Source organism: Zootoca vivipara, chromosome 8 (assembly GCF_965207765.1).
Source record: "Zootoca vivipara chromosome 8, rZooViv2.hap1.1, whole genome shotgun sequence".
NCBI lineage: Eukaryota > Metazoa > Chordata > Lepidosauria > Squamata > Lacertidae > Zootoca > Zootoca vivipara.
In genome coordinates this window covers 44,710,872-44,735,862 of record NC_142591.1, presented here as the reverse complement: position 1 = coordinate 44,735,862, position 24,991 = coordinate 44,710,872, and the positions used below count along the sequence as shown (strand labels likewise).

Here is a 24,991-nt window from a genome sequence, read left to right as displayed (position 1 = left end):
GACGTGCTTTGCCGCACGAGCTCGAAGCTCGCTTTGCTTCCCGTGACTTGAAAGGGAAACGCCAGGCTCAGAAAAGAGTGGGCTGGACCAATGATGCGAGGAACGGGCGGCGGGGGGGGGGGGGGGAGGCAGGGGCGGGAATAGATCAACAGAGAACTTCTTTCCCGACCGCCCCCTCCTCTGGGGCTGTAACATTTGTCATCGCTCGAAGAAGGTCGGGTAGGAACGTACCATTATCGTAGAAAAGGGGTGCGCTCGTTAACAGTCCTCACCGGCGCATTTTCCGGACGGCAACGGGGACGTTCCGTTTAGAAACGGAGCTACGGGGAGCTACGGGGAGCTGACTCGAAAACAGCATCGCGCCGCCGGGACACGCTGGCACCCGGTGTCCCCTTTGGCGGGGGGTTGGCCGGGACGTTGCTCCGACCCCTCCCCTGTTTTGAGAGTGGGGATGGCTCGGCCCAACGGGTAACCGCTTCCTCCTCCACAGCTCGCCGCTGTTCTTTCCCAGGGTTTTGCCGCCGCTGTCGCCGCCGCTGCCTCAGAGGCGGGAGTGGGCAGGAAGGAGGAGGCGGAGCGGGGAGCCGCCGCCGTGCGCGCCGAGGCCCTTCTTCGCGCGGGGGCCCAAGATGTCGGTGGCGTTCGCAGCCCCCAGGCAGCGGGGGAAGGGCGAGATCACGCCGGCTGCCATCCAGAAGGTGGGCTGAGGGGCCTAGGCCGGGCGAGGCTGCCGAAGCCGGGGACGGGTCTCACCCGCCGCCCCCTCCCCGCCTTACAGAGGGGGGTGAGGGAGGTCGGCGCCCAGGCTCGCGCGTGGGGCTGCTCGGGACTTTGGGAGCCCAAAAAAGTAGTCCTTAACCGTTTCTCTTTCCCTGTCCCAACACCTCCCCGCTTAATGGAGGGGTTGAACTTGTGGCAGCCCTGCGAGGTAGACCGCTATTGTGACTATGAAGGGGTTGACGGGAGGGGGTGGGGTGGAGGTGGCTTGAATATCCAACACGTAGAGCCGCACCGACTTCCCACTTTAAATAGTAGTAGTAGTAGTAGTAATTTATACCCCGCCCATCTGTGCAGCTTCCAGCAAAATATTAAAATACAATCGTTCATCAAATATTAAAAGTTCCCCTAAACAAGGGCTGCCTTCAGGTGTCTTCTAAAAGTCAGTAGTAGTAGTAGTAGTAGTAGTATTGTGACTTGTATACGTCGAGATAGCTAGTGCAGTTGTAGTAGTACTGTAGGTTTAAAAGTGCCGGACTAGGACCTGGGAGACCAGGTTTCAAATGCCCACTCCGCCTTGATGGCCTCTGGGTGGCCTTGGGCCAGTCACTGCTTCTCAGTTCAGCCGAACTCAGTAGGGTTATTTGAGGGTGGGAGGGGGTTAAATGAGGAAGGGGAGAGCCATAGCATGCCACTTGGAGGCCCTGAACGTGGGATATAAATGAAATCAGTAATAATAAATGTTGGAAATCGGGAAAGCTCAAGCTGCGGCCCCACACAACATAATCATGGAGTGGACGGGAATGGTAGAGCTAAATGGATTATAGGGGAGGGGGAAGGAGGAGTGCATTAGCTGGAATTGCTCAAGAAGTTGCAGAAAATCTTGTTACATGGATGTGAAAATGCCAGAGATGTCCCACTAATTATAAGTGATTCTCTCTCCTACCTCTCCTCCCCACCCCGAAGGCCCACAGCATCCAGCATGTTGCTAACTCATGATCTACTGAGGTTGGGGGGGGTGGTGGTGTCACAAATAATTATTTACTGAGTAATATAAGAGCAGGCATTCAGTATTAACACAGTGGTGAAGGCAGAATATAAGAGAAATCATAGCTCTTACCTACTGTTTCAGTATGAAATTGGGGAGCAGTTAAAATTAAAAACTTGGATCTGGAGGTGTATGTTTCAGCTGAAGTACTTTAAAAGTAAGTTAAATAGTTTAGAAGAGTGAAGATTTTAAAGAGTTGCTGTAAGTTGAATTGTTATGCTTCAGGGGAAATGATTGAAAAGGAGGGTGGGCTGGTATGGATAGGTTAGTAACAGGGTATGGGACTGTTAAGGTGCTAAAGATATATTTGTAATGCAAAAGTACTGTTGAAAACTTGAGAAACCTGATGGTGGAAACACTTGCAGAACTGGAAAGATCACTGTGGAAAGCATATAGATGTTATGGTTTCTGGTGTTGCTTAATTCATGGCATTGGTAGTTAACTACGAATTTGATGGTCTGCATCCTTTTGCAGACATTGAGGCTACAGTTTTAACACCAATTCATTGAAGTCCCAGAACTGTTTCTAAGTGACTGAACTAGAAGTTACATTTCTTTTTGAGCATGGTGGATTTTTTCAAACCATACAGTTTCATCTTAAGTCACCTCCTCCCCATCTGCAATATGGAACTAATAAGACCAGTCTATCAGTGGTGGTCTCAGGATTGCAATAAGATAATATACTTTCATTTGCTCAAACTGGTGCTTGAGTATTGATTCTGTTTAAGTAAACTACACAATTTTAAGTTCTATATTATCTCTGGTAGCTAACTTCATAAGTGCAGAATCAAGAATTTGATGTTTTTAACTAACTGAAGTAATAGAAGTAGTTATAGTAGAATTTTTTTGTCTTTATAGTGACTGCATAAGACAGGAAAAATGAAGTGTCATAGCTTCAATTGACATTTCTTGAAAGCAGAAATTACTATTTTTTTTCTTTCTAAAAATTATGAGTAAATAATTATTGTGGGGGTGAGGAGGGAAAGGAATAATCCATGTATGACTAGAAAACTAAAGTGTTCCAGCAGTTTGACTGCTTCAAAATACCTAATTGCCCGCACTTACTCAAATGAAGCTTATTTGATTTTAGGTTGTCTGACTTTTCTAATTCTAAAAAAATTCCTTCCAGTAGCACCTTAGAGACCAACTAAGTTTGTCATTGGTATGAGCTTTTGTGTGCATGCACACTTCTTCTAATTCTGTCATTCTTAATACCACTTAAATATGCTTAAGATTGTGGTGGAACTTGAAGTTCTTGTTAGCTAAAAGGGAAACTGGGAAAATCAGTTAGATATGTTGCTGTACCCTCCTCCATACTGAGGAAAAAGTACAACAGATACCGGTAAATAGTAGTGGTAATGAAGCTGAACTCTGGATTCCACAACAGGGACCAAAAAAGTTAATGATCTGGGTTGAAAAGACAGATTGTGACAAAATCTAGCTCCAGTTGAGATTAGTAATCCTGTTGCCATGATAGGCAGCAACTCTGAAAGAAAAAAGAAAATAGATTTGGAAGAATAGATTTCAGTGGGTGCTTGAATGGATTGACCTTATTGAGAATCTGTTTTATTATTACAGATGTTGGATGAAAACAACCATCTCATTCAGTGTATAATGGACTACCAGAACAAAGGCAAAACCTCAGAGTGCTCTCAGTAAGTTAATTATCTGAATGTAATTCATGTTCATTCTTGCCATGTTCACTTTAACCATGCTCTAAAATAATGTGCTGTGCATACACGACAGGTTTTTCAGGTGCACAAAACACATTATGCAAGCAAGTGCATAATCTCTAACTTCTGCTTATATCTAGTCTGGTGTTGGTTGGTACAAGTAATATTTTTTTCTGTTCAGTTAGCTTGTTAGTATATCTCAGACATGTCCAACCAGTCGATTGTGATCAAGCAGTAGATCACGAGAGTGATCCTGGTCAATCACAGGAATGTTGTCGTCCCTCCGCCGCAGCAGCAGGGAATGCCAGGCCAGGCAGGAAGCGCAAGGAATGTCGCGCAGCCTGGCCTTGGCGGCAGCGGCATCTACAAAACCCAGCACTGGGGTGGGGTGGCAACATTTCTTGTCTGCTCGACTGCCCCCTGGCCTGGCTGCAGCGGCAGCCCCTGCACTGGATCCCTTTGACAATGGGGGGAAAGGAGGGAGGGCAAGTGTGATCGGGATCCAAGTCAGCTGCGCGGCTCCCTTTGATGGAGGAAGGAGATATCGGGATCTGCATCAACTTTGACAGGAGGGAGAAGGAGGAGAGGAGACAGAAAAGGCTGGCTTGGGGGGAAGAGAGAAGCCAACTGGCTCCCCAGAGAGAACTTTTGCCTCCCTTTCCTTCCCCCCCATTTAAACTCCCCCCTCCCGTGTCCAGTTAGCCACTTCCTTCCACACACACACCCTGCACACGCTCCTCATCCCTCCAGTGACAATGGGTAGATAACTGCCAGTATTTTATACTGGGAGTGGATCACAGTCTCTTGAAAGTTGAACATGCCTGGTATATCACTTTTGTGACATGCACATATGTGTGGGCAATCATGGTGTAAAATTTTGAATAGGCAAATTAAGACAACTGTGTGCTCCCTACAACCAGCATTACCCAAAATACCCCAATCAACTATCAACCATCTACACAGGAAGGTACTTAGGATATGTGGGAATAAGGCTTTCAAGAACTTTAAGATGTCAGAAGCAGCACCTAGAAGTGGTGCCTAAAACTAATTAATAGCCATTGTGTGGAGACCAGAATTTGAGTATGCTACACCAATTCCTGTTTCTGAGTTGTTTTTAAGTGTAGCCCAGTGCAAAGTCTTCATAAGAGGCTGCCATTACAATAGCTACATTGCAGTTTTTGACAGTAGTGACATGAATGTTTAACCTTAAATTGTAAACATACTCTTTATTTTATAGTTATCAGCAATTGCTGCATACAAACTTGGTCTACCTAGCCACAATAGCAGACTCCAATCAAAATATGCAATCTATACTGCCACCAGTAAGTACCTTGTAAAGACAATTGTGTGTGCTCTTTCTAATGTAAAAATGTACCTCAAGAAATGTTTAATCACAAATATCTGTACTAATTTTTCTGCATGGCTTCTTCTACCTTGTAACAAACATCTTTGCCCCATATATCTCTGTTTGCAGTATATTACTAAAATAGAACCTTATGAATAACACTTGCTTGATTTCATTGAAAAGGTTGTATTTCTTAATACTCTACAGGATCAGTCATAATTAAAACCAGCCCAATTCAAAGTGCTGGTTTTGAGTTATAAAGTCTTAAATGGCTCAGTCAGGACCGCAATACCTGAAGAACCTCCTCTCCCCATATAAATTTCCCAGATTCTACCTTGGGGGGCCCTTTTTTGTGTGCTTCCTCCATGTGAGGTCTGAAGGGTGGCAACATGAGAATGGGCCTTCTCTGTAGTGGCTCCCCATTTGTAGAATGCTGTCCCCAGGGAGATTTCATTAGCACCTTCACTATATGTTTTTACGCAACAGGCAAAAATGTTCCTTTGGCTGATTACTATTCCACAGCCTTTTAAATCTGTATGTGGGAAGGGGGATTCTTGTTTTGCTGTTTTGTTTTACTTGTTTACTTGTTTTTATCCTGTATTTTATTCTGTGAACTGCCCTGAGATCTTATGATAAAGAACAGTATATAAATCTAATAAATAAAATAAATAGATTATACCTTGACTATTTTAGCACAGATTACCAAGTCTCTTTATGGATATGGTAAGGTGCTACATTTTGTTTTTAAAATACTAACTCCATGCAACTAATTCTTCCAGTTGCTGAAGGGCATAAGAAGAGTCTGCTGGATCAGGCCAAAGGTCTAATCCTCTTTTGAAGCTATCCAAGTTGGTGGCCATCACTGCCTCTTGTGGGAGTGAATTCCATAGCTTAACATTGTGAAGGAGTACTTTCTTTTGTCCTGTATCTTCCCTGAGTTCTAGTGTTACAAGAAAGAGAGAGAAAAGGTTCCCTTTTTTTGCTTGCGTAAGAGGTTGCATAACTACTTGCACAGGTGGAAGCATGATAATTGCTATAGAATCTACTTAGCATAGCATTACATGAGCTGTAATACAACTTCTTCAGCAAGCAGTTGCAGCTGTTTTCCTTCCACCCACAGTTATTCAGAGCCATCCCATTTAATGCAACTGAGGCACTGAAACTTAACCTAATATTTGATTGATTGAAAATGCCACTTAACACACTAAGGTTGTGCCCTATGGTTGCATAGTAGTACCTCATCACAAACCTTTGGAAATTCAGCCTTGCCAAGAGTTGTTAGCCAAAAACACATCACTGTTTTCTGTTACCTCCATGCTAGTTTTTGTTGCTGATGTCCCCAACACACCCTTTTCTTTACAGCACAGTGCAGCACCATCAACATCATCTCCCTACTGCCCCCTCTTTTTCAAAAAAATACTATTTTCTATGGTGGCAGGAGCACCACTACAGGAAACTTCTCTGGCACCTTGGTTCTTAGAGAAGACCAAAAGCCGTTAACAAGATCCAGCCTTTCTGTGGAAGAATGCCTGTGGTGGTACTGCAGTTTGCAAGAGTGGCTTAGGATTTTTAAAACAGAAAAAGTCAGCTTTAGAATTGTTAAAGCCTGCCTAGCGGCTGTGGTCAACCAAACACCTAACCACCTTGCCCAAATGCCTGGCTCTGTGAAGGAGCCCTTTTTCTATTCTCAAGAAACTCCCAGGCCAATAGGGAAGTAGAGATGGTGGCTAGCCAGCTGCCATGGATGAGAACCAAACTCGAAGTGATGCCTCCACACACCACCAGCTGGAGCCACTAAGTTCGTAGGTAACAGGCTGGGCTGGTGAGGGGCACATTTTTAGCCAGTGCCTGACTTGGGCAACTGTTGGTGCCAGACCTGTTGTAATTGGGAGGTGGCTGAATTGGTGCCCTCTAGATGCTGTTGGAGCGCCGCTCACATCAGACTAGAGCATTGGTCATGCTGGCTTGGGCAGCTGATGGGAATTGTAGCCCAAAGCTTTTGAAGAGTACCAGGTTGGCTACTTTTGTTATTCATAATAAATGTGAACTATATCCAAATATAGCTTGGAAGACTAATTAGGTTGGCTTCTCCACCTATAAACTGAGCGGGAGAGGAACTTGGACTGCCCCTTCCTCCCACCCTCTTAAACATGCTGCTCCAGCAGGGAAGAAAGGAAGAAGGTTCACCCTCCCACCCTTGTCTCCCTGATATCTGGGATGCTATTGTGGCTGCATGCCAGCTGCAAGGTGTTCTAGGAATTCTAGTTTTGCCAGTGTTGAGAAAGTTGCACTACACAGTGCTTCTTGCATCTGGTATGCAGCCATAGCAAAATACTAGCTGTCTCTACCTCCCTCTGCTGTTGCCACAATTCTTTTTGTGCAGTGGGTGGGGAGAGATGGATAGATGAGTGGGAAGGGAAGGGGTTGTTGGGCAATTCAAGTTATTTCTACATTTGAGGTGAACAGTTTTTTAAGACAAATCCCAAGCCTAGCTAGAGGAATTTGCCCATCTCTGCTTGCAACTACCTGAAATCTTTCTTGTACCTAGAGTTAAAAAATACACTTGATGCAAAAGAATTAGAAGTTAAGCAATAAATAGACAATGGATGAAAGAGTGGAATAAATGTACAGGCTAGGGCTTTTTAAAAATAGCTGAACACCTAAAGAAGAAAACATAACAGATTCCTTTATACTTACCTGTTTTTCTTTATCAACTTCTTGAAGGAAACAAATTATTTGTTCAGCCATGTCCTCTGGGAAAACCTTACTAATATTCTTCAAACTTAAACATTCTGCTAATGTCTGAAAGAATAGTTTTCTTGATACTTTTAGGCAGATGTTTTTCTTAATATAACATCTTTAACATCCATGAAAGTCATAGCCTGCTTATTTAGTGTTTTTAGATGCCTTAGCTTTTTGAAAATTGGATCCAAACATGTTTTTCCTTAAGCATGAATAACTATTTATTGCATGGTTATACACATGTAAACCAAGTATGATTTTTAAAATGTTTTAAAAATGTTTTAAAAATCTTTATCCTATACTATTTAAAAGAATTGACATGTCCTGAATTGATGCAAGTTTCAAAATCTTGTTTCTCTTGTTCCTGGTATTTATCTACACACATTTAGTTCCAGTGCCTTAGTTAAAATTAGTGAAACTTGAAGTTTCTTTCCTGTTATGTCTGCTGCTGGCAATTCAGTAACCCACTCCCTGACTTTCATGATCTGATAGTGGGTACCAACAAAACTTCAACTCTTTAGGTTAAGGAGTGCATTTAATATTCTTGTTTGTGAAAGATGTGTACGTTTGAAACCCCAGTCCTGAACTTAGCTGTTCCACAAGAATGGCTGTATAGTTTCTTCAGGTCTAATATGCATTTTAGAAATGAAATTTAGGAACATAGGAATCAGACTTTTACTGAGTCAGAGCATTGATCTATTTAGCTCAGCACTGTCTGTTCTGACTGGCAGCAGTTCATCAGGGTTTCAGGCAGGGGACCTTTCAGGATTTTCCCAGGAGGGAGTTAACACAGACAATGACTTCTTTCCAGAACGCTGCCACTATAGGGCATGACTAGATTATATGTTTCACTGCCACCACATTGACAACATATGTCTTTGGGTGCAAGATGCTTCAGGTAGATGTGGTGAAAAAAGACAAGTTTGGGTGGATTAGATATAATAGAAGGTCCAACAAACAAAATTTAATAGGGGCCAAAACAGTTTGCTATTGTCTCAAGTGTATAGGGCAGTCCAGCTGTCTCTGCATCCTTCCCATTGGCCATCCACATCACATTTCCCATTACCCAGTAGGTTTTTTAAAAGGTAAGAGTGCGTGGGTTTTGAATAGTTTACCAAGGGTATGTGGTCCTCCAGCAACCCCTGGGTTCAGAGGCACTTAAAGCTGCTGGGCCAAAACCAGAAACTAAAAAGTACTAAAATTGCAGGTACTGCCATTCTGCTGCAAAGGGCAGGGCAGAAAGTCTCCCTCTCTAGACTTACCGGTTTTTTTAGCATGATGACTCCCACCACCACTTATCACTTCCACAGCACCATCTTGCCCCCTGTATATACAGGGTTTACACCAGATGGTAAATTTCCCCTGGGAATAGTGTCTCATGATTACCTCACAGGTCTATTTACACAGCTGTATGATAAGAGCCTTCCCTGTTTGTGGGAGATTCTCATGGGAAGTATGATGGGTACTCTGTCCTTTGAAGTTCCTATGGCAAAGAGAAGATAGTAACAGTTACCCTCTTTGACCTTCCTAGAGGAGACTGTCATGCATTTATATACCTTTATTTTGCTTTCCTTCTAAACTTTTGCATTAATAAATACCCAGCTGAGGCTTTTGCTGATGTAATAGGGGAGTTAATTTTTGAACATTTCCCCTGTAATTCTGCATACCACCTCACACACCTCCTCAACTCTCCGGAGCAGATTTTCAGGTGGTTGGAAGTAGAGGGGAGAATCAGCAAAAATTGCCTGCTTCCTCTTCTTTGGGTGCAATAGAATGCTCTTCCCTGAGCAGAATTTTTTTGCTCTATCCCAGTGTCCCTGTGGGAATTTATGGGATGATCGCTTAATCATAGAATTGTAGAGTTGGGAGGGATGACAAAAGTCTTCTAGTCCAACCCCCATGCAGTGCAGGAATCTTTCCCCCCCAACTTGGAACTCGGAGTCACAACCTTACAATTAAGAGTCTCAAGCTCCCACAGGCAACCTGAAGTCACCTAGTTCAACCCCCTGCAATGCAGGAATCCCAATTAAAGCATCCATGACAGATGGCCATTCAAACTGCTTAGAAACCTCCAATGAAGGAGAGTCCAGCACTTTCCTAGGGAGTCTGTTTTCATATTCAACATTAAAGTAAAATCCTGAATTTATTTTGTAGCAGTTACAGATAAAAAGGTTGACATTCTAAATAAACAGCCTATTGTTGTTGTTTAGTTGTTTAGTCATGTCCAACTCTTCATGGCCCCATGGACCATAGCACGCCAGGCACTCCTGTCTTCCACTGCCTCCCGCAGTTTAGTCAAAACAGTTTGTTCATGTTTGGTCAAAACAGTTTGGTCAAAACAGTTTACTCAGGTTCGTAGCTTCGAGAAACAGCCTGAATTGTGAGGCGAAAGTCTGTGCTGGAATAGTCATACCGGAAGATAGTGTTGTGCTGCAAAGTCTTACCGGGTATTGAGGGAAGTTGAATATATCGGGAGAAGCAAGGCACATGCTGAAGAACTTAGTTAATGTACCTACCACATGTATATGCTGGGTATTTATTGTACTAACTTCTTCTGTTTCATTAAATTGTCTTTCAGCCACCCACACAGAATATGCCAATGGGTCCAGGAGGAATGAGTCAGAGCGGCCCTCCCCCACCTCCACGTTCTCACAATATGGGTTCAGATGGTATGGTAGGTGGGGGCCCTCCTGCACCACACATGCAGAACCAGATGAACGGCCAGATGCCTGGTAAGTTTTTTCTCAAAGAAGACATTAACACCAGGGTTGCTCAGCAACTGAAACAACATGTGGGCTCAAGGGATAGAAGATGGTTGATGACAAAACTGCTTTGAATGCCCCCTGAGTACAAGCTCTCTAAGTTTGTTAGCTACAGAGCTATGTGACCTGTATTCTGTGTTTATCAGGCTGCCCTTGGGCTTTGATGTAGCTGACACACAGCATTCCTCTGAACAGAACTGGCTAAATTTAGTCTGTCTGAAACCATACAGTTACAGCTGTGTTTAGAAGGCTTTCTGAAGAAAGGTACTGGCCTGTGGTTGAATAAATTCTCACTGAAAGATTATCTCATGCTATCACATCTAAATTAGTGTGATAAGTAAGAGGTGAAGCTGATGGAAAAGTCACTTAGACAGAAAATCTAATTTCTACTAATCTTCTCTATGGTACAATGACGGGGGAGGAGCTGTATATCAAGCAAGTTGTGTACAATACCTCAACATGATTTTTTCAGTTCTAAACTTGAAGTCAAGTTTTTATTAAAGAATAAAAGTATGTGACATGTCAGTGCTTGCAGGATAAAAGCAAAACAGTGTTACATGTTTTATCAGTTTTATTAGGCTGTACAGTGGTACCTTGGGTTACAAACGCTTCAGGTTACAAACTCCACTAACCCAGAAATAGTACCTCAGGTACTATTATTTAGCTTCAGGATGAGAACAGAAATCGTGCTTCGGCAGCGCGGCGGCAGCAGGAGGCCCCATTAGCTAAAGTGGTGCTTCAGGTTAAGAACAGTTTCAGGTTAAGAACAGACCTCTGGAATGAATTAAGTTCTTAACCAGAGTTACCACTGTATTATTCTGGGGAAAGATTGACAGTAGCACACAAAATGTCATTGAAGAAGGAATGCCCGCCATTTGTTTTGTTTTTCCATCAAAGAGACCCTACTGTTTGAATACCATATTAACACAAGAAAAGCCATGCTGGATCAGACCAAAGGCCCATCTAGTTAAGCATCTTGTTCTCAGAGTAGCCAGCCAGATTACTGTGCGAAGCTTGCAAGCAGGATCTGCAAATAACAGCATTCCCTCCACTTGTAGCTGGTATATGGAGGAGAATGCAGCCATTGATGGTCCTACATACCATGAATTTACCTAATGCTCTTTTAAAACCATTGAAGTTGGTGGCTATCGCTACGTCTTGTGTCAACAAATTCTATTGTTTAACCATACCATTGTTTTAACTATTTTGGGTATTGATTTAAATGTTTCAAATCTGTATAAACATGATTTTGGGTCATCAATAGAGTGCTACATTCAGCATACAAAGCTATAGTCAATCTAGGAAATACTAACAGTGATGCAAAATGTTATTTCTTTTGGAAGGGCAGTTTAACTAAATATGCAGGAAATTTCAGCCTTCCAAGTGTGTTAAGTGACAAACCTTATTGAGCAGCCTAGATGATTTCTAAATGAGCATCATAGCTCTGTGATTGTGTGTTTCAAGACATTAATATAGAAATTATTTTTTTTCAAAGGACCTAATCACATGCCTATGCAGGGGCCTGGACCGAACCAGCTCAACATGACAAACAGTTCCATGAACATGCCTTCAAATAGTCATGGGTCCATGGGAGGTTATAATCATTCAGTGCCATCCTCTCAAAGCATGCCTGGACAGAATCAGATGACAATGAGCCAAGGACAGCCTATGGCAAACTATGGTCCTAGACCAAATATAACAATGCAACCAAATCAAGGTAAATGAATAAATTTCTACTCTTTATTATTATTATTTTATTATTTCTATTTAATTAATTTGTATACCACCGTTCATCTGAAGATCTCTGGGCGGTTTACAGCAAATAAGATAAAATGATTTCAATGTGTTTATTTGGAACTGAGTTATGCTATTGAAAAGTAGAGTTGGTTTCTGATCTTTACTTGTTGAAAATGTCTGAAAAAATTAATCAGTTAAGAGTTCAGAAACTCAAAGTGAGCCAGACAGAGCAGCTGTGAATCCAGGCAGCTTGGATTTTCCACAGTTTGCCACACAGCGAAAGCAAGAACACAGGTTTTTGTGAACAACTGTTTAAATCATAGCAGGTTTTAGTCTGTAGGTAGGAAAAAGCAGAGTTGGCACACCACTGTGATTACAATAAAGAGAAAAGGTACCTAAAATTATATGTTGGCAGGTTTTCCAAGCCTTTTATACAGAGGACCCAAAGCAGGGTTTTAGCAAATTGTTAAAGCAAACACAAGGTTGTGTTGCAGGAAATCTTAGATTATAGTCTTCAAGCTCCTACACTATGCTAGGTCAGCTGAAGCCAATGAAACTTTTCTAGCCTATTCAACACTTTATAAGGTTTCTTCATCCTTCTTTTTGAGCAGCTTCTGCCTTTCCCAATATGTATTTGTCTATTAACTACTATATTTTGTATATTAGCCTTAAACTACTTTTTTTTATCTTGTAGAAAAAAGATTTGCAAGATATTTTGTGTTTCTGGTGCCCCAAAATTGTTTCTTGTCAAAGCTGATAATTAGAAAAGTTAAGGTTTCTTTTTGTTTGTCTTGAATGTAGATTATAGTTAGAATGAATGCATAAAAGGTTGCTATGGCTTTTCTCACTGTAGGCCCAATGATGCACCAGCAGCCACCTTCTCAACAGTATAACATGCCCCAGGGAGGTGGGCAACATTATCAGGGACAGCAGCCACCAATGGCGATGATGGGTCAAGTTAACCAAGGAAACCATATGATAGGACAGAGGCAGATTCCTCCATACAGACCACCACAGCAAGGTAAGATTCAAAGTTGCCAATTTCACCACTTGATTAATTAACACATAAGAAAAACTTTCAGCTGATTTTATTACCTATATCCTGTTCTATCTATATTCTTGACATACATTCTGTATTTATCTAAACAGAAGAAGGCCACAAAAGGTTCTAGTACACAATTTTACATGTGTACTTGCCTGCTCTGTTTATCATTTTAGGCCTAAAAGAGTTAGCTTTTGCAAAGCTTTTCTGCCTCAGAACATGAAGGCAAATCCCCAAACAAGTGGCTATTTCCAATCCTGTACTATTATATTCTTCCCCAAAATAGTACTTGAAGCCAAAATGTCACTATTTTGGATCTAAATGTTGAAACCTATATTTTTCTGTTCTAATTTTCTTTTTCGAATCAAAAGTTATATAAAAAAGATAAAACTTCGCTGAAATCTATGTTCAGTATATGGAATACTGTACAATCTGTACTAATGTAGAGTGGAATTGAGAAGTTGCACGCTAGACGAGATGAGATGGTTATCAACAACTATCTACTTTTCCTTTTCCTTTTTTAAGAGCAACAAATATGTGTGTGTGTGTATATATATATATACACACACACACATATATATAGTCTTTCTGTTTTTAGAAATTTATATTCGCATCATCTTGGGTATATAATTCAGTCAGGTTGCTGTATATATAATACATACCTGTTTAGTCACAAAGCATTAAGTATGCTTTCTGAAACACAGTGACATGGGTGGGGGAAGTCTTAGATGAGGACTGTTTCTCATAGTAAACTGAGAAATTAGTGAGCGTGCTAACAGAGAAAATAAGTTATTTACATATTGACTGGTTGTGGTTTTTCAGGCCCACCACAGCAGTACTCAGGCCAGGAAGACTATTATGGGGACCAATACAGTCATGGTGGACAAGGTCCTCCAGAAGGCATGAACCAGCAATATTACCCTGATGGTAATCTCTCATAATATTAATTTTCCCATTTTACATACCTGCCCATTACCAGTTATATATAAAGCTATTTGATGAACAACTTTTAGCAACTGATCACTAGAACACTTCTTATATTTACTAAAGCTTGCAAGTTCAGTAATCTGAAACCCTATGGATAACTTTATTTAACAGCTCACTCAAAGTATAAACTTTGTAACATCAGTTCTAGTACCCTGATACAGATTTTATCAGAATTCCCTTTTTTGGCTCAAGATATATTAAATTCTTCACCGTTTGTAGAACACTTGATGCAGTCATGTATTATGTCTGCTTTTCAATATCATTTTGTTTATAAAAAGAAATTTTAAAGCTCAATACTTACTTAAGAGCTGTTAACAAAACAACCAATATGCTTTCAATGTCTTTTCTCTGTGTGTGTTTAAAGAGCAAGCTGTGCTCTTTAAACTCAGTTCGTGGCTGCATTCTATGCAGAATTCTAGATAACTCCATTTTTCCTTTTAACATTTTTCTGATTTTGGAAATCACATAACTTTGGGAAGTACAAATTCTGGCTCTTAGCATTGTAAAATTTTCTCTTAAATTAGAAATTCTTGTCGTATATTATAGGGAAGTGCAAGGATGTTCCTCAGGAAAGGAGATTTTTAAATTCAATTTTAATATATGGTAGTAAAGGCAAATTAAAAATATATGGATGGATTCATGGCTGCTGTAAGAGCTAACATGACACTTTGTACATTAATTTGTGGCACACAATATAATACCTTTTTCAGAGCAACTATTTGTTGCAAATTAACGGTGTGGTGTTTTTTTAAAAAAACATGTTCAGATAGAATTTGCTGGCATTTTATCACATTTTATCATTCATCACCATCATTTTCATGATTTACTTAATCTCCATGTCAGGAAATCAGACTTCCACACCCCTAATTATGGTTCATGTTAGAGCCAGTTTTGTAACATGTAAAAGTATGGTAAGGCAGAGTCATACAAAAGCACTCTTACAAATTCCATTAATCACTGCTACAACTTCCCTCTTGGGAGTCATACTGTGTCTTATCTGGCTTCTTGATGTTATCCACAAGACCAAACCAGAGGTGTAAGCCGCCAAGAGAACGTGAATGATAGAGTGGCTTATAAATGGTATAAAATACATAAAATTCTGTTATCTTCTGCTGTGGCATAGGTAACTTTTGTGAACATTTTCAAAAGTCCATTTGCAGCTAGATGAATTAGAGCCACTATGTTCTGCTCTGTTCTTTTCAGTTTGGCAAATGCAAGAGTTGTCATGTATAACATGATCTGCAAATCATGGCATTAATTATGAAAAGGCATTTTTAACCTGACAAAAAGTAGCAGGATATAAAATATGCAATTGAATAAAATTTGGGATGCCTATGATCAGGAATGATTTTATATACAGATACTGTAGTTGCCACAAAAGTTGAAAGCATTTTGAAAAATGTAGTATTACTTTTTAACTAAAAGAAGCATATTATTACTGACCATGGTCAATATTACTTAATGAAGTAGATTTCTAATTACAAGCAGGAGAAATATGTGAGAACTTAAAGCAAGCATCAGGTAGGATGTTTCTTTTACCAACTGGATCCTAATGGCAGGTGTCCATAGCATTTACTTATTGTGCTTATATGATAAAGGAGAATTTGGAAGGAAAGCTGTCCTGTCTCTTGTGTCCTGTGTCCCCCCCCCCAAAAAAAAAGATTGCTGTGGATAATAGTTACATTGGGGCAGGGGAAGATAAGTATTATTTTTTAGATATGCCATACAAAAAAGCAATGAAGTTTTTTGGAAGTTCATTGTAGTTATGCTGCTTTTAGCAGCATATGCTTTTGAATTGGAAATCAGTAGAACAGGTGTATGATAATTGGTTTCTTTGTTCATTCTAATTAAATTCAGGTTTTTTACATGTGAAAGGACTAAATGCTTTTATATTTTTTAAAGACAAAAATACTTTCCCCCCCACACAACAAAGATTACCAGAAGCTCAAGACTATCCCTCACTGTGATGTTGCTAGAACTACTTCATTAGCTGACTTTTTTTATATCACGTGCTAATTCAGTATAAAAGGAAATCCTATTGGTAAATCCTTCTAAATCAATTTGAAGGTTCTTTTTAATGTATTTCCAGCTGACGCTGATTTTTCAGTAAGATGAAAACTTCTTAGGATTTTCACTCAGAGGCCATTAACGTTTCTTCCTGTCTCTTGTCGAATTGATGTAGGTCATAGTGATTACGGTTATCAGCAACCGTCGTATCCTGAACAAGGCTACGATAGGCCTTATGAGGATTCCTCCCAACATTACTACGAAGGAGGTATCTATATACCTTCACACACACATGCACACATACATTCCTTTTCCTCTTCCCTTCCACAAAGGAACAAAATCTTGCACAACATAACCTATTTCCTGCCCATGCAAAGTTCTTGTAGACTACTAGTTGCTGGCTTTTGAGAACTGCAGGGAACTTGAAGCATTCAAAATAGTTTCTTGCAACATCTAAATCTTAATTTGTCGTTTCTAACAGCAGTAAAATGACTAAAACACCGTTAGCATCTATTCAAATCGTACCTTTTTATTTAAACATAAATCCATTGGTCCAGTTGTATATTTTGTGTGTATGTGTACATACAAATATAGTGCCATTAGGAAACAGCTTGCTGATTTGTGTAGCTAGTTTGTGCTCTGTAGCTGTCTTTAATTTTGTCCTTTTTTATTTATTTAGCATAGTCATGGCATCATCATGTCATGACATCACGTTCCAGTAAACTTAATGCTCATTTGGCAGAAAATGCTGCAGTTTAGCCTTGCAAAATCTGGCTTTAACTGCAGTTTGTTTGGCCTAATTCCTTCTGTTTTGGTTTGTTTGTTTTCTTGGTTTTGTTCAGTTTTTGAGATCAAGACTGGATTTTCATTTTGTTTTTGTGGTGTTCACTGTGCATATTAAAACGAGGGGGGAAAGAACTAGAAAAAGTGCCTTTAACTATCCTTGCTTAACCTCATGTTTCAGGAAACGCGCAATATGCTCAGCAGCAAGAAGCCTATCAAGCACCGCCTCAGCAGCAAGGTTATCAACAGCAGCAGTATCCAGGTCAGCAAGGTTACCCTGGGCAGCAGCAAGGTTATGGTGAGTAAATATATAGTCGGGTATGCAACCTATGGCCCTATATAGTTGAACTTCAACTCCCGTGAGCCTTGGCCATCATGGCCAATGGTCAGAGAGGATGGGAGGTGAAATCCAGCCATTTTTGGAAGACCACAGGTTCCCCATTTTGTAGCTGTCTGTGGAACCAAAATGTCAATTTACCATCAGCAATAGAGCAATTATGCACCAACAGTCACAGAAGGTTCAAATCCACAGGCAGTTTATAAAGTAGGATTATACACACACTCCCCCTCCCCTGCCCATGTGGCTATGGGGAGAGGATGGGGAGTTTTCACTTCTGTTTTTAAACTAACCAGTAAACCATATGCCTTGAAAAAATTGTTTTCAGATAGCACTTCTCCACTCTGTTAAAAGTAACATTTGAAAGCAGCAGTTTCAAAATCATTTTTGACATCCTTTGGCTCAGTTCCCTTCCTACACAGTAATTGGGAAGGACGTAGGTAGAATATGCCTAATACACACATTTGGATTGCCATTATTTGAAAGTTAGTCTTGTTTATTTCTGTAGAACCTCCAAGTTAAATAAACTCAAGATCACAGTCTTCACAGTGTTCATTTAAAACAATATTTTTGGTCTTCTGTAAGTTCTGAAATTGAAACAGACTGTGATAGAGTGCATTTGTTTGTTTTATCTTTTGCTTTAAACAAACTGAGCAAATTTCAAAATTTCATCATCTCTTAATATTTTCTACAGCTTTAATTTGTTTCATACATAAATAGAAAGATCAGTGCCTAACCTTGCTCTGAACCATTTTGCAATATGAATTTAAACATAATATAGATATTTTCATCCTCATTTAATGCCTAAGATGCAGACTGCAATCTGTGCACGCAAACTGAAGGTCACTGAAGTGAAGCTTCTGTGAACAAATTTCTGCCTGGTTAAGGAATTCATTGGGTTGTATCCAATGCAATATTCGTACAAGGATGCTTATATAAAGGGAATTCTGCATCCCCTCTTTCCCACTGCAGCCCCTTTCACCCTTGAAAACCTTTTCCCAAGACAAAGGCATCAGATGTCATGGGGGGGGGGTTGGCAGAGAATTGGGTAGAGGTGACTTGCACTCTCCCAAGAGTGGCTAGTTTGGTGTGGTGGAGCTGTCCTCCTAACACAGCTGTCCCTGCCTTCTTAGCTGAACAATGCTAGGGCAGGGTGGGGCCATTGGACTGACACTGCCAGTGTGCCTGCACAGCCCTGCCCCTGCAGCATCTAGTTAAGTGGCAGCAATACCCACCATGCTGATGTCTCCTGCTCTTTCCAATATCCAGCCTCCCACTGCAGCCCATGTGCCAGGCCTCAGGAAATGCCTTTCGGGGGGCTGCAGTAGAAAGGAGAGAGTGGGGAATTTAATGTGTGTAAGCATCCTTTTGTTCTTACAGCATTGAATGGACCCGACTGGTAACAGTCAGTGTTGCCTAGTAAACAAACATGAGGCTGCCTCAATTATACCAGATCTAAAAGTAAGGGTGTTGTCGTTAGTTAGTAAAATTTTATACCACCCTACATCCAAAGATCACAGGGTGGTTTACAGTATAAATTTGTAGGTAAGGATGATGGGAGTTGTAGTCCAGAAACATCTGGAAAACAGATTCCCATCATCCCTGAATACCAGCTGGAGCAGATGCTGCTGCAGAAGACCAGTACCTTCTTAAACTCAACTTTAGATATTCTTTATAGTGTGACTGCTATATAATAAGCATTGGTCAGCATCCAGACTACTGCAGTACTCATACTTTGTGCCCAAGAAGGCTTTTAGTAGGTGTTCCTTGAACAGCAGTCTTTCCCTCCACATTGCTGGCACCATGTCTAGTTTGGAAACAGATGGGACTTCCAAGCGTAGTTTGTGATATGGCATGAGAGTTTGCTGTTCAGAGGAAAGTTGTCAAACATCACACTGAGCATCCATTTAGGTGTCTTAAGGTACACCATTGAAGTGATATCCTCTACAATGCAAATAGGACAAATGTTGTCCTCTCTGGAAAGCCTTCCCTCTACAGCCCTTGTTGTTGCATTGGCAAGCAGTGTTCAGTAGTGTAAAGGTAAAGGGACCCCTGACCATTAGGTCCAGTTGCAGACAACTCTGGGATTGCATGCTCATCTCACTCTGTAGGCCTAGGGAGCCAGCGTTTGTCCGCAGACAGCTTCCGGGTCATGTAGCCAGAGCAATGCACGGAAATGCCGTTTACCTTCCCGCCAGAGCGGTACCTATTTATCTACTTGCACTTGACAAGTAGGTGGGCAGGAGTTCAGTGGTGTACTTACTATCCTAAACAGCATTCTCTTTTAAACAAGCCAATAACATAGTTCCATTTAAAATGTTAATATACTGTATTTGAGAGAGACTATATAAATCAGTGATCTGACCCAGTATGGAGGTAGTCCTGTGTCTGAAGTATTGTGGATGTAAACCACATGTTTGCAGCTTTTGTTGAACAGACTTCTTTAAGCAGTATGTATTTTTTTTCTGGGTAGGGCAAAGAGGATATTGGAAGGTATTAGTGTCTTTCACCAGTGCAAAATGACAAATGTGTCAGCTTGTAGATACATACTCACTCTATGATATGTAAAAATATGCTTCCTAGTGTTGGATCAAGTTAAGTTAACAACTGCGTAAATAGACTTGGCTTATATACTAGAGTTCCCCTACTGATTTTTAGATATTCATAGCTCTTTTAGTTTAATTGGATCCTGCAGAGTCTTTATAGGAGGCATCAAAGAATTTGGACACTAGATCCCAACAGCTTTGTTCTAATGTTTTTCCCCAATTGTAGAACAAAGAGATTCCACCACCAAAAGCTATTGAAAAGGCGGATAGATTGGAAAGTGACAAGTAAAGCTTTGAAAAGAGTTTCTTCACTTGTCTTTGGTGGGCATCTATCTGTAGGCTCATCCCCACACTCTTACTGCCTGCCAGAAAGCAAAAACAACAGGGTGTATTTATTAAGGGGGGAAAGGGTTGTATTCTTTGTACTTTTCTCCAGAGTTTAAACAGAGGGACATGATAATTATAATTTGGCCTTGTTAAGTCACTGTTATGAGCTCAGTTTAACAAAATTGTCATGTTTGTAAAAGAAGAAAGATTACCATATAAAATGACTTGTTATCTTTCAAATCTGGATAGCAGAGATTATTCTTGCAAACCTGGAGTTATAATATTATGCAAGGAAGAGTCACAAACTTTATATGATTCATGAGGAAAGGTTGCATCATTTAGGCCTTCCTTGTTTAGAGAAAAGGTGAATAAGAAGGGACATGACAGAGGTGTAAAATTATGTGGATAAAGTTGATAGAGAAACGTTTGTCTTCCTTTCACATAATAGTAGAATTCATGAGTATCCAATGAAGTTGATTGTTGGAAGATTCAGGACAGACAAAAGTATTTCACATTGTATTTAGGTAAACTACGGAATTATCTCACATAAAAGGTAGTGATGACCACTAAATTGAATAGCTTGTAAAGGCGATTATACAACTTTATGGAGGTCAAGGCTAGCAATGGCTACTAACCACAATGACTTTTTTTTTTTACCTCCACTGATGGAAGCAGTAAGCCTCTGTATGCTATATGCTCATTTTTGGGAATCCCATGCAGGGAGAGTGCTGCTGCACCCAGTCTTGCCTACTGGTTTCTCCATGGCATCTAGTTGGAAATGTGAGAATGGGGTGCTGGATTAGAGGGCCCATTGGTGTGATCAACAGCCTGTTCTGACGTTTTGAAATAAATGGATTGATGATTATGATTTGTTTCTGACTTTGTAGTTTGAATGTTTGAGTTGATCCTTGTTCAGTTTTGCTCTCTAAAATATTTCAGGTCCTTCTCAAAATGCTCCAGGACCTCAGTATTCTGGTTATCCCCAAGGGCAAGGGCAACAGTACGGAGGATATCGGCCTACGCAGCCTGGGCCCCCACAACCACCACAACAGAGGCCTTATGGATATGACCAGGTGCAGTTTTTGTATTCCCATTTTAATATTTTAGCTTTCAATTTGTCATTTCAGGTACAAATTATTACATGTTTCAGTTTTCAGTCTTTGCAAGCTTATAGTTTATCCTCTTTAGCCCTCTTTGAAGGAACAAATTGGTTACAGCTAATCTGACAAAACTGATGTTTAGTGAATTTACTGAAAGTAAAATTCTAAAACAAAATTCAAAGTTAGTGTGCATTATTGTTCTCTAACAAATGCTCAGCTATGCAGTGTGCCATGTAACCCTCGGTCCTGCAGTGGCAGGTTGGTTTAATGCAACACCATAAAAACTTCCCTTCTAGCTTTTTCTGTCTTCTAACTTTTATAATATTTCCAGTCCACAGAGAATCAAGAGGTGGAACTCTGCTGTTTTATTTATTTAAAAATAATTTCTAGTCAGCTTTTACAAAACAATCAAAGTGGCCTGAGTAAAATTAAGAATACATTTTCACTAAAACAATAAATTTAATTTAGCTACTGGGCTTTGGTGCTGTTCTTAGATACAGGTTGTATCCAACTTGCATTTTACTCAGTGTATACGCATTGAAATCAATCAAGTTAGTCATGTTCATTAATTTCAACTTAAATTACTCAGAATAAACCCATTGAAATTAATGGACACTAAGTTATGCCCATAAATTTCACCAGGTCTGCGCTCTAAGTGAAACTTAGTTGAATACATTCCACAGGGTCTACTAATAATTATTTATATTGTATTTATATACTGTATTTTTTATTGTAAGCCACCGTAGAAACACTGTAGTTTTGAAAGGTGCAGGGTTTAATTATGGTGAACAAATTCAATCTGCTGGTTTTGTCGGATTGTCAGAACAATAAGTTAAAGTCTGAAGGTCTTTACTGCCAGTTCCAGTTTCTAAGAAAATCAATAGTATCCAGTTTACAATTGAAATTTTGAAACAAATCCCATTTACCATTCCTTTAGCTTTAGATGAAGTGAAAAGTTCAGGGGTATGTGCAAGTCTTACAACTTTGGGACATACTCCAGGTGTGTTGTTTCGCTCTAGGAAAATAAGGGAACCAACAGTATACAGTGGTGCCTCGACTTACGAATTTAATTCGTTCCGAAATCACCTTTGTAGGTCGAAAAATTCGTAAGTCAAAATGCCATTGGAAATGCGATTTCCCATAAGAATGCATTGGAAACGGAAAAATTCGTAAGTCGAAGCAACCCTATCTAAAAATTCGCAAGTCGAAAAATCCCTATCTAAAACCGCCGCGGTTTCCTTTCGGATGTCGAGATATTCGTAAGCATGCGGCCATTAGCCCCATTCGTAAGTCGAAAAATTCGGTTGTCGAGTCGTTCGTACGTCGAGGTACCATTGTATTTACATTCATTCTCTCCCTCTCTCTTCTCAGGGGCAGTATGGAAACTACCAACAATGAAAGAAAAACAAAAAATCAGGAAACAACCAGTAAATTTTAGCAGCTGTATTGCCTCTTCAGTATTGTGGACATCTCCTTTTGAAGACAATATTCTATTCTATCTAGTTTGGGAAACAAGAGAAACAGAAGAAAAAGCAACCCTGCATTGTTGATAAATGGCTGCTTTTCAGTATATTTTCTGTCTGGACTAGTTATAAACAAAAGTGATAGTCTTTCTAAAATAATTTTGCATCTGTACTCTAGGTGGCAATATTGGACAGAGAATACTCAATTTTGCAAGGAGCTTAGAACTGTACATCAAACAAACTGTTACAAACTGAAATGTGTGAACAGCATTGTATGTTTATGAAGGTTAAGGGAATTTAATATTTTTCCACAGATTCTTTTGTAAGGGGAAGGGGGAAATTTTTACAGCAGCAATATTTTATATATTATGTTTTTCATATGGAATATGCAAGGCAGTACACTACGCACTGGGCAAGGTCAGAAACCCATATAGATTGGCACATGATGCATTCTTTATTGTGTTAGTCTCATTGTTGTATGAGAGAGATATATATACTCAGCATACATTCTTGACAGACTGGTATGCAGAATTAATACCCCATCTATTTAATGACAGGCTGATCATGGACAATAACACAGTCTAGTATAAAGAATTAATTTTTAAATATTTTGTGCAAAGCTCTTTTGTAAAAATGGTTTCTAGCAGTGGCAATTTTCTGTAATATTATTTTGGTTACAGGAAAATGTTCAGATTGGATTTGTAAGTGTCTTGTAATGGTTTCACATAAATCAAGCTGTGATCTTTTTTCTGATTGCAGTAACAAGGAATTTTAAAAAGTGTTCATTTAACCTGGCTTGAATATACAAAGTATTTAAAAACAAATTATAGATAGGCTGACATGTATTTTATTTCATAAGTGTATTTAACTTTTAGTAGGATCATTTCTATGTAACAAAAATAGTATAGGCGCTTTTGTAAAACTCTTGTCTAAACTTTATCATATGAGAGTTAAGAAAGAAGGCATTTGTTGTTTTATGTCCAATTTCATACTGGTTAATATGAGACCAAGACCAGGTTCTAGTGAGATTTTTTTAAATGCCAAACTCTGTTGTGAACTGCATTAATTTTTAGTGTTGCGTGTGAGTTAGCCATCACTTGGATTAACAGCAGAGCCATAGAGAACACAAAACTGTTTGAGATCAACCTGCAATTGTTTTCTCAGGTGCATCACCATAGTGTGTTGCATGGAAATACATGCATTTAGGCTGTCTCGGTACATATTTTTAAAAGTGTAACTAAAATTGGCCCAGGAGTTAAATATGTTTATTATGTGTTTTTATCTTTTTACATGATAAGCTGTACCTGAATGCATAAGGCATAAAAAGATGCATTCCTCCATAATTTTAAATTCAGAACAGTTTTCTTTTTTTCTATCTGTTGCAAATTAAAATCAAGTTTTGAACAGAAAATGTGAGGAACATAGATATGAATTAAATGCTTTTAGGTTCTGTGCCAATTTCCCACCACTGTGTACTTCATCGCTATTTAAAACTCTTCTCCATCAACTCTTAACAGAAGAATAAATTATTTGTGATTTTAATTTTTTCATTTGCTCCTTTAAATTAGATCTATTTCACTCTGATATTTCATTTGCAAGCATTGCTGCAGTTTTTTATTTTGTTGGTGGTGGTGCAGGATAACCAAATTGTATCTGTATTCTAGAACTTTATCAAAATTCTCTTCCCATAGCCAAGTTAATTAGAATTAACTGTTCAGTAATCAGTATGTTGTTGTGCGTAGGCTGTTTGTTACAAAATTCTCTCTGAAAATGATGGTCCATGAGACTATAATCAAGATGACTGAATTAGATAAATGAGTTGAGACAAAAAAAAAACATGCTGAACCCAACCTGCTATAGATACGTTATCTCATTTAAAATAAGCTCAACTGACATTAAGAAATAATTTGTCTTTCCAGCCGATCTTCTGTTGTCTTACTCTCATTTTTAATGGAAACTAAAATTGCAGTTTTAATAAGCAGAATTTCCTCCAGGGTTTCTCTCCAAGGGAATAATGCATTTTCAAGGTTTAATTGTTTTATAACGGTCCTATTTTGTAAAAGTTTTTAATTGGTGGTGACAAACATTACCTTATTCCTATGATATTGTGTTAAAACAACAACTTAGGAGATGGCTTCCCTTTGATTATTGGCATTTTGTTTAATGTATTTTGAAATCTAAACGAAGTAAAATACTAAGAGAGAAGAATACTGCAAAATGACAAGTGTGATAAACGGTTGATGCAAGTGGCTATTCTTTAGCAAATGAAAATCCAACCCAAAGTTTTCTGCAAGGATTGGCAGAAAAATATAAATTGCATAATTATGGGCAGAGGAAATCAATAGTAGTATATACCGTGTTTCTCATATTATAAGA

General features: G+C 39.6%; 1 protein-coding gene across 3 annotated transcripts; it reads left to right on the top strand.

Moving 5' to 3' along the window:
- Positions 1–543: 543 nt before the first annotated feature.
- SS18 (SS18 subunit of BAF chromatin remodeling complex) lies at positions 544–24,157 on the top strand. 3 transcript variants are annotated; one of them, XM_035125578.3, is made up of 11 exons: positions 544–698; positions 3,343–3,419; positions 4,675–4,759; positions 10,103–10,256; positions 11,782–12,003; positions 12,877–13,044; positions 13,888–13,992; positions 16,235–16,327; positions 17,024–17,140; positions 20,992–21,125; positions 22,524–24,157. In XM_035125578.3, the coding sequence occupies exons 1-11, from the start codon at positions 630–632 to the stop codon at positions 22,548–22,550; spliced, it is 1,251 nt and encodes a 416-aa protein (XP_034981469.1). In that variant the 5' UTR covers positions 544–629; the 3' UTR covers positions 22,551–24,157. The 3 variants fall into 3 exon arrangements, with proteins under 3 accessions (XP_034981469.1, XP_034981470.1, XP_034981471.1); XM_035125579.3 differs by lacking the exon at positions 16,235–16,327; XM_035125580.3 differs by lacking the exons at positions 13,888–13,992; positions 16,235–16,327.
- The last annotated feature ends 834 nt before the right edge of the window (positions 24,158–24,991 follow it).

Coding starts and splice junctions, on each gene's coding strand:
- SS18 (XM_035125578.3), top strand. CDS start 630: ATGTCGGTGGCGTTCGCAGCCCCCAGGCAGCGGGGGAAGGGCGAGATC. Junction 3,420..4,674: donor AAAACCTCAGAGTGCTCTCA/GTAAGTTAATTA, acceptor TTTATTTTATAG/TTATCAGCAATTGCTGCATA. Junction 16,328..17,023: donor CCAACATTACTACGAAGGAG/GTATCTATATAC, acceptor CTCATGTTTCAG/GAAACGCGCAATATGCTCAG.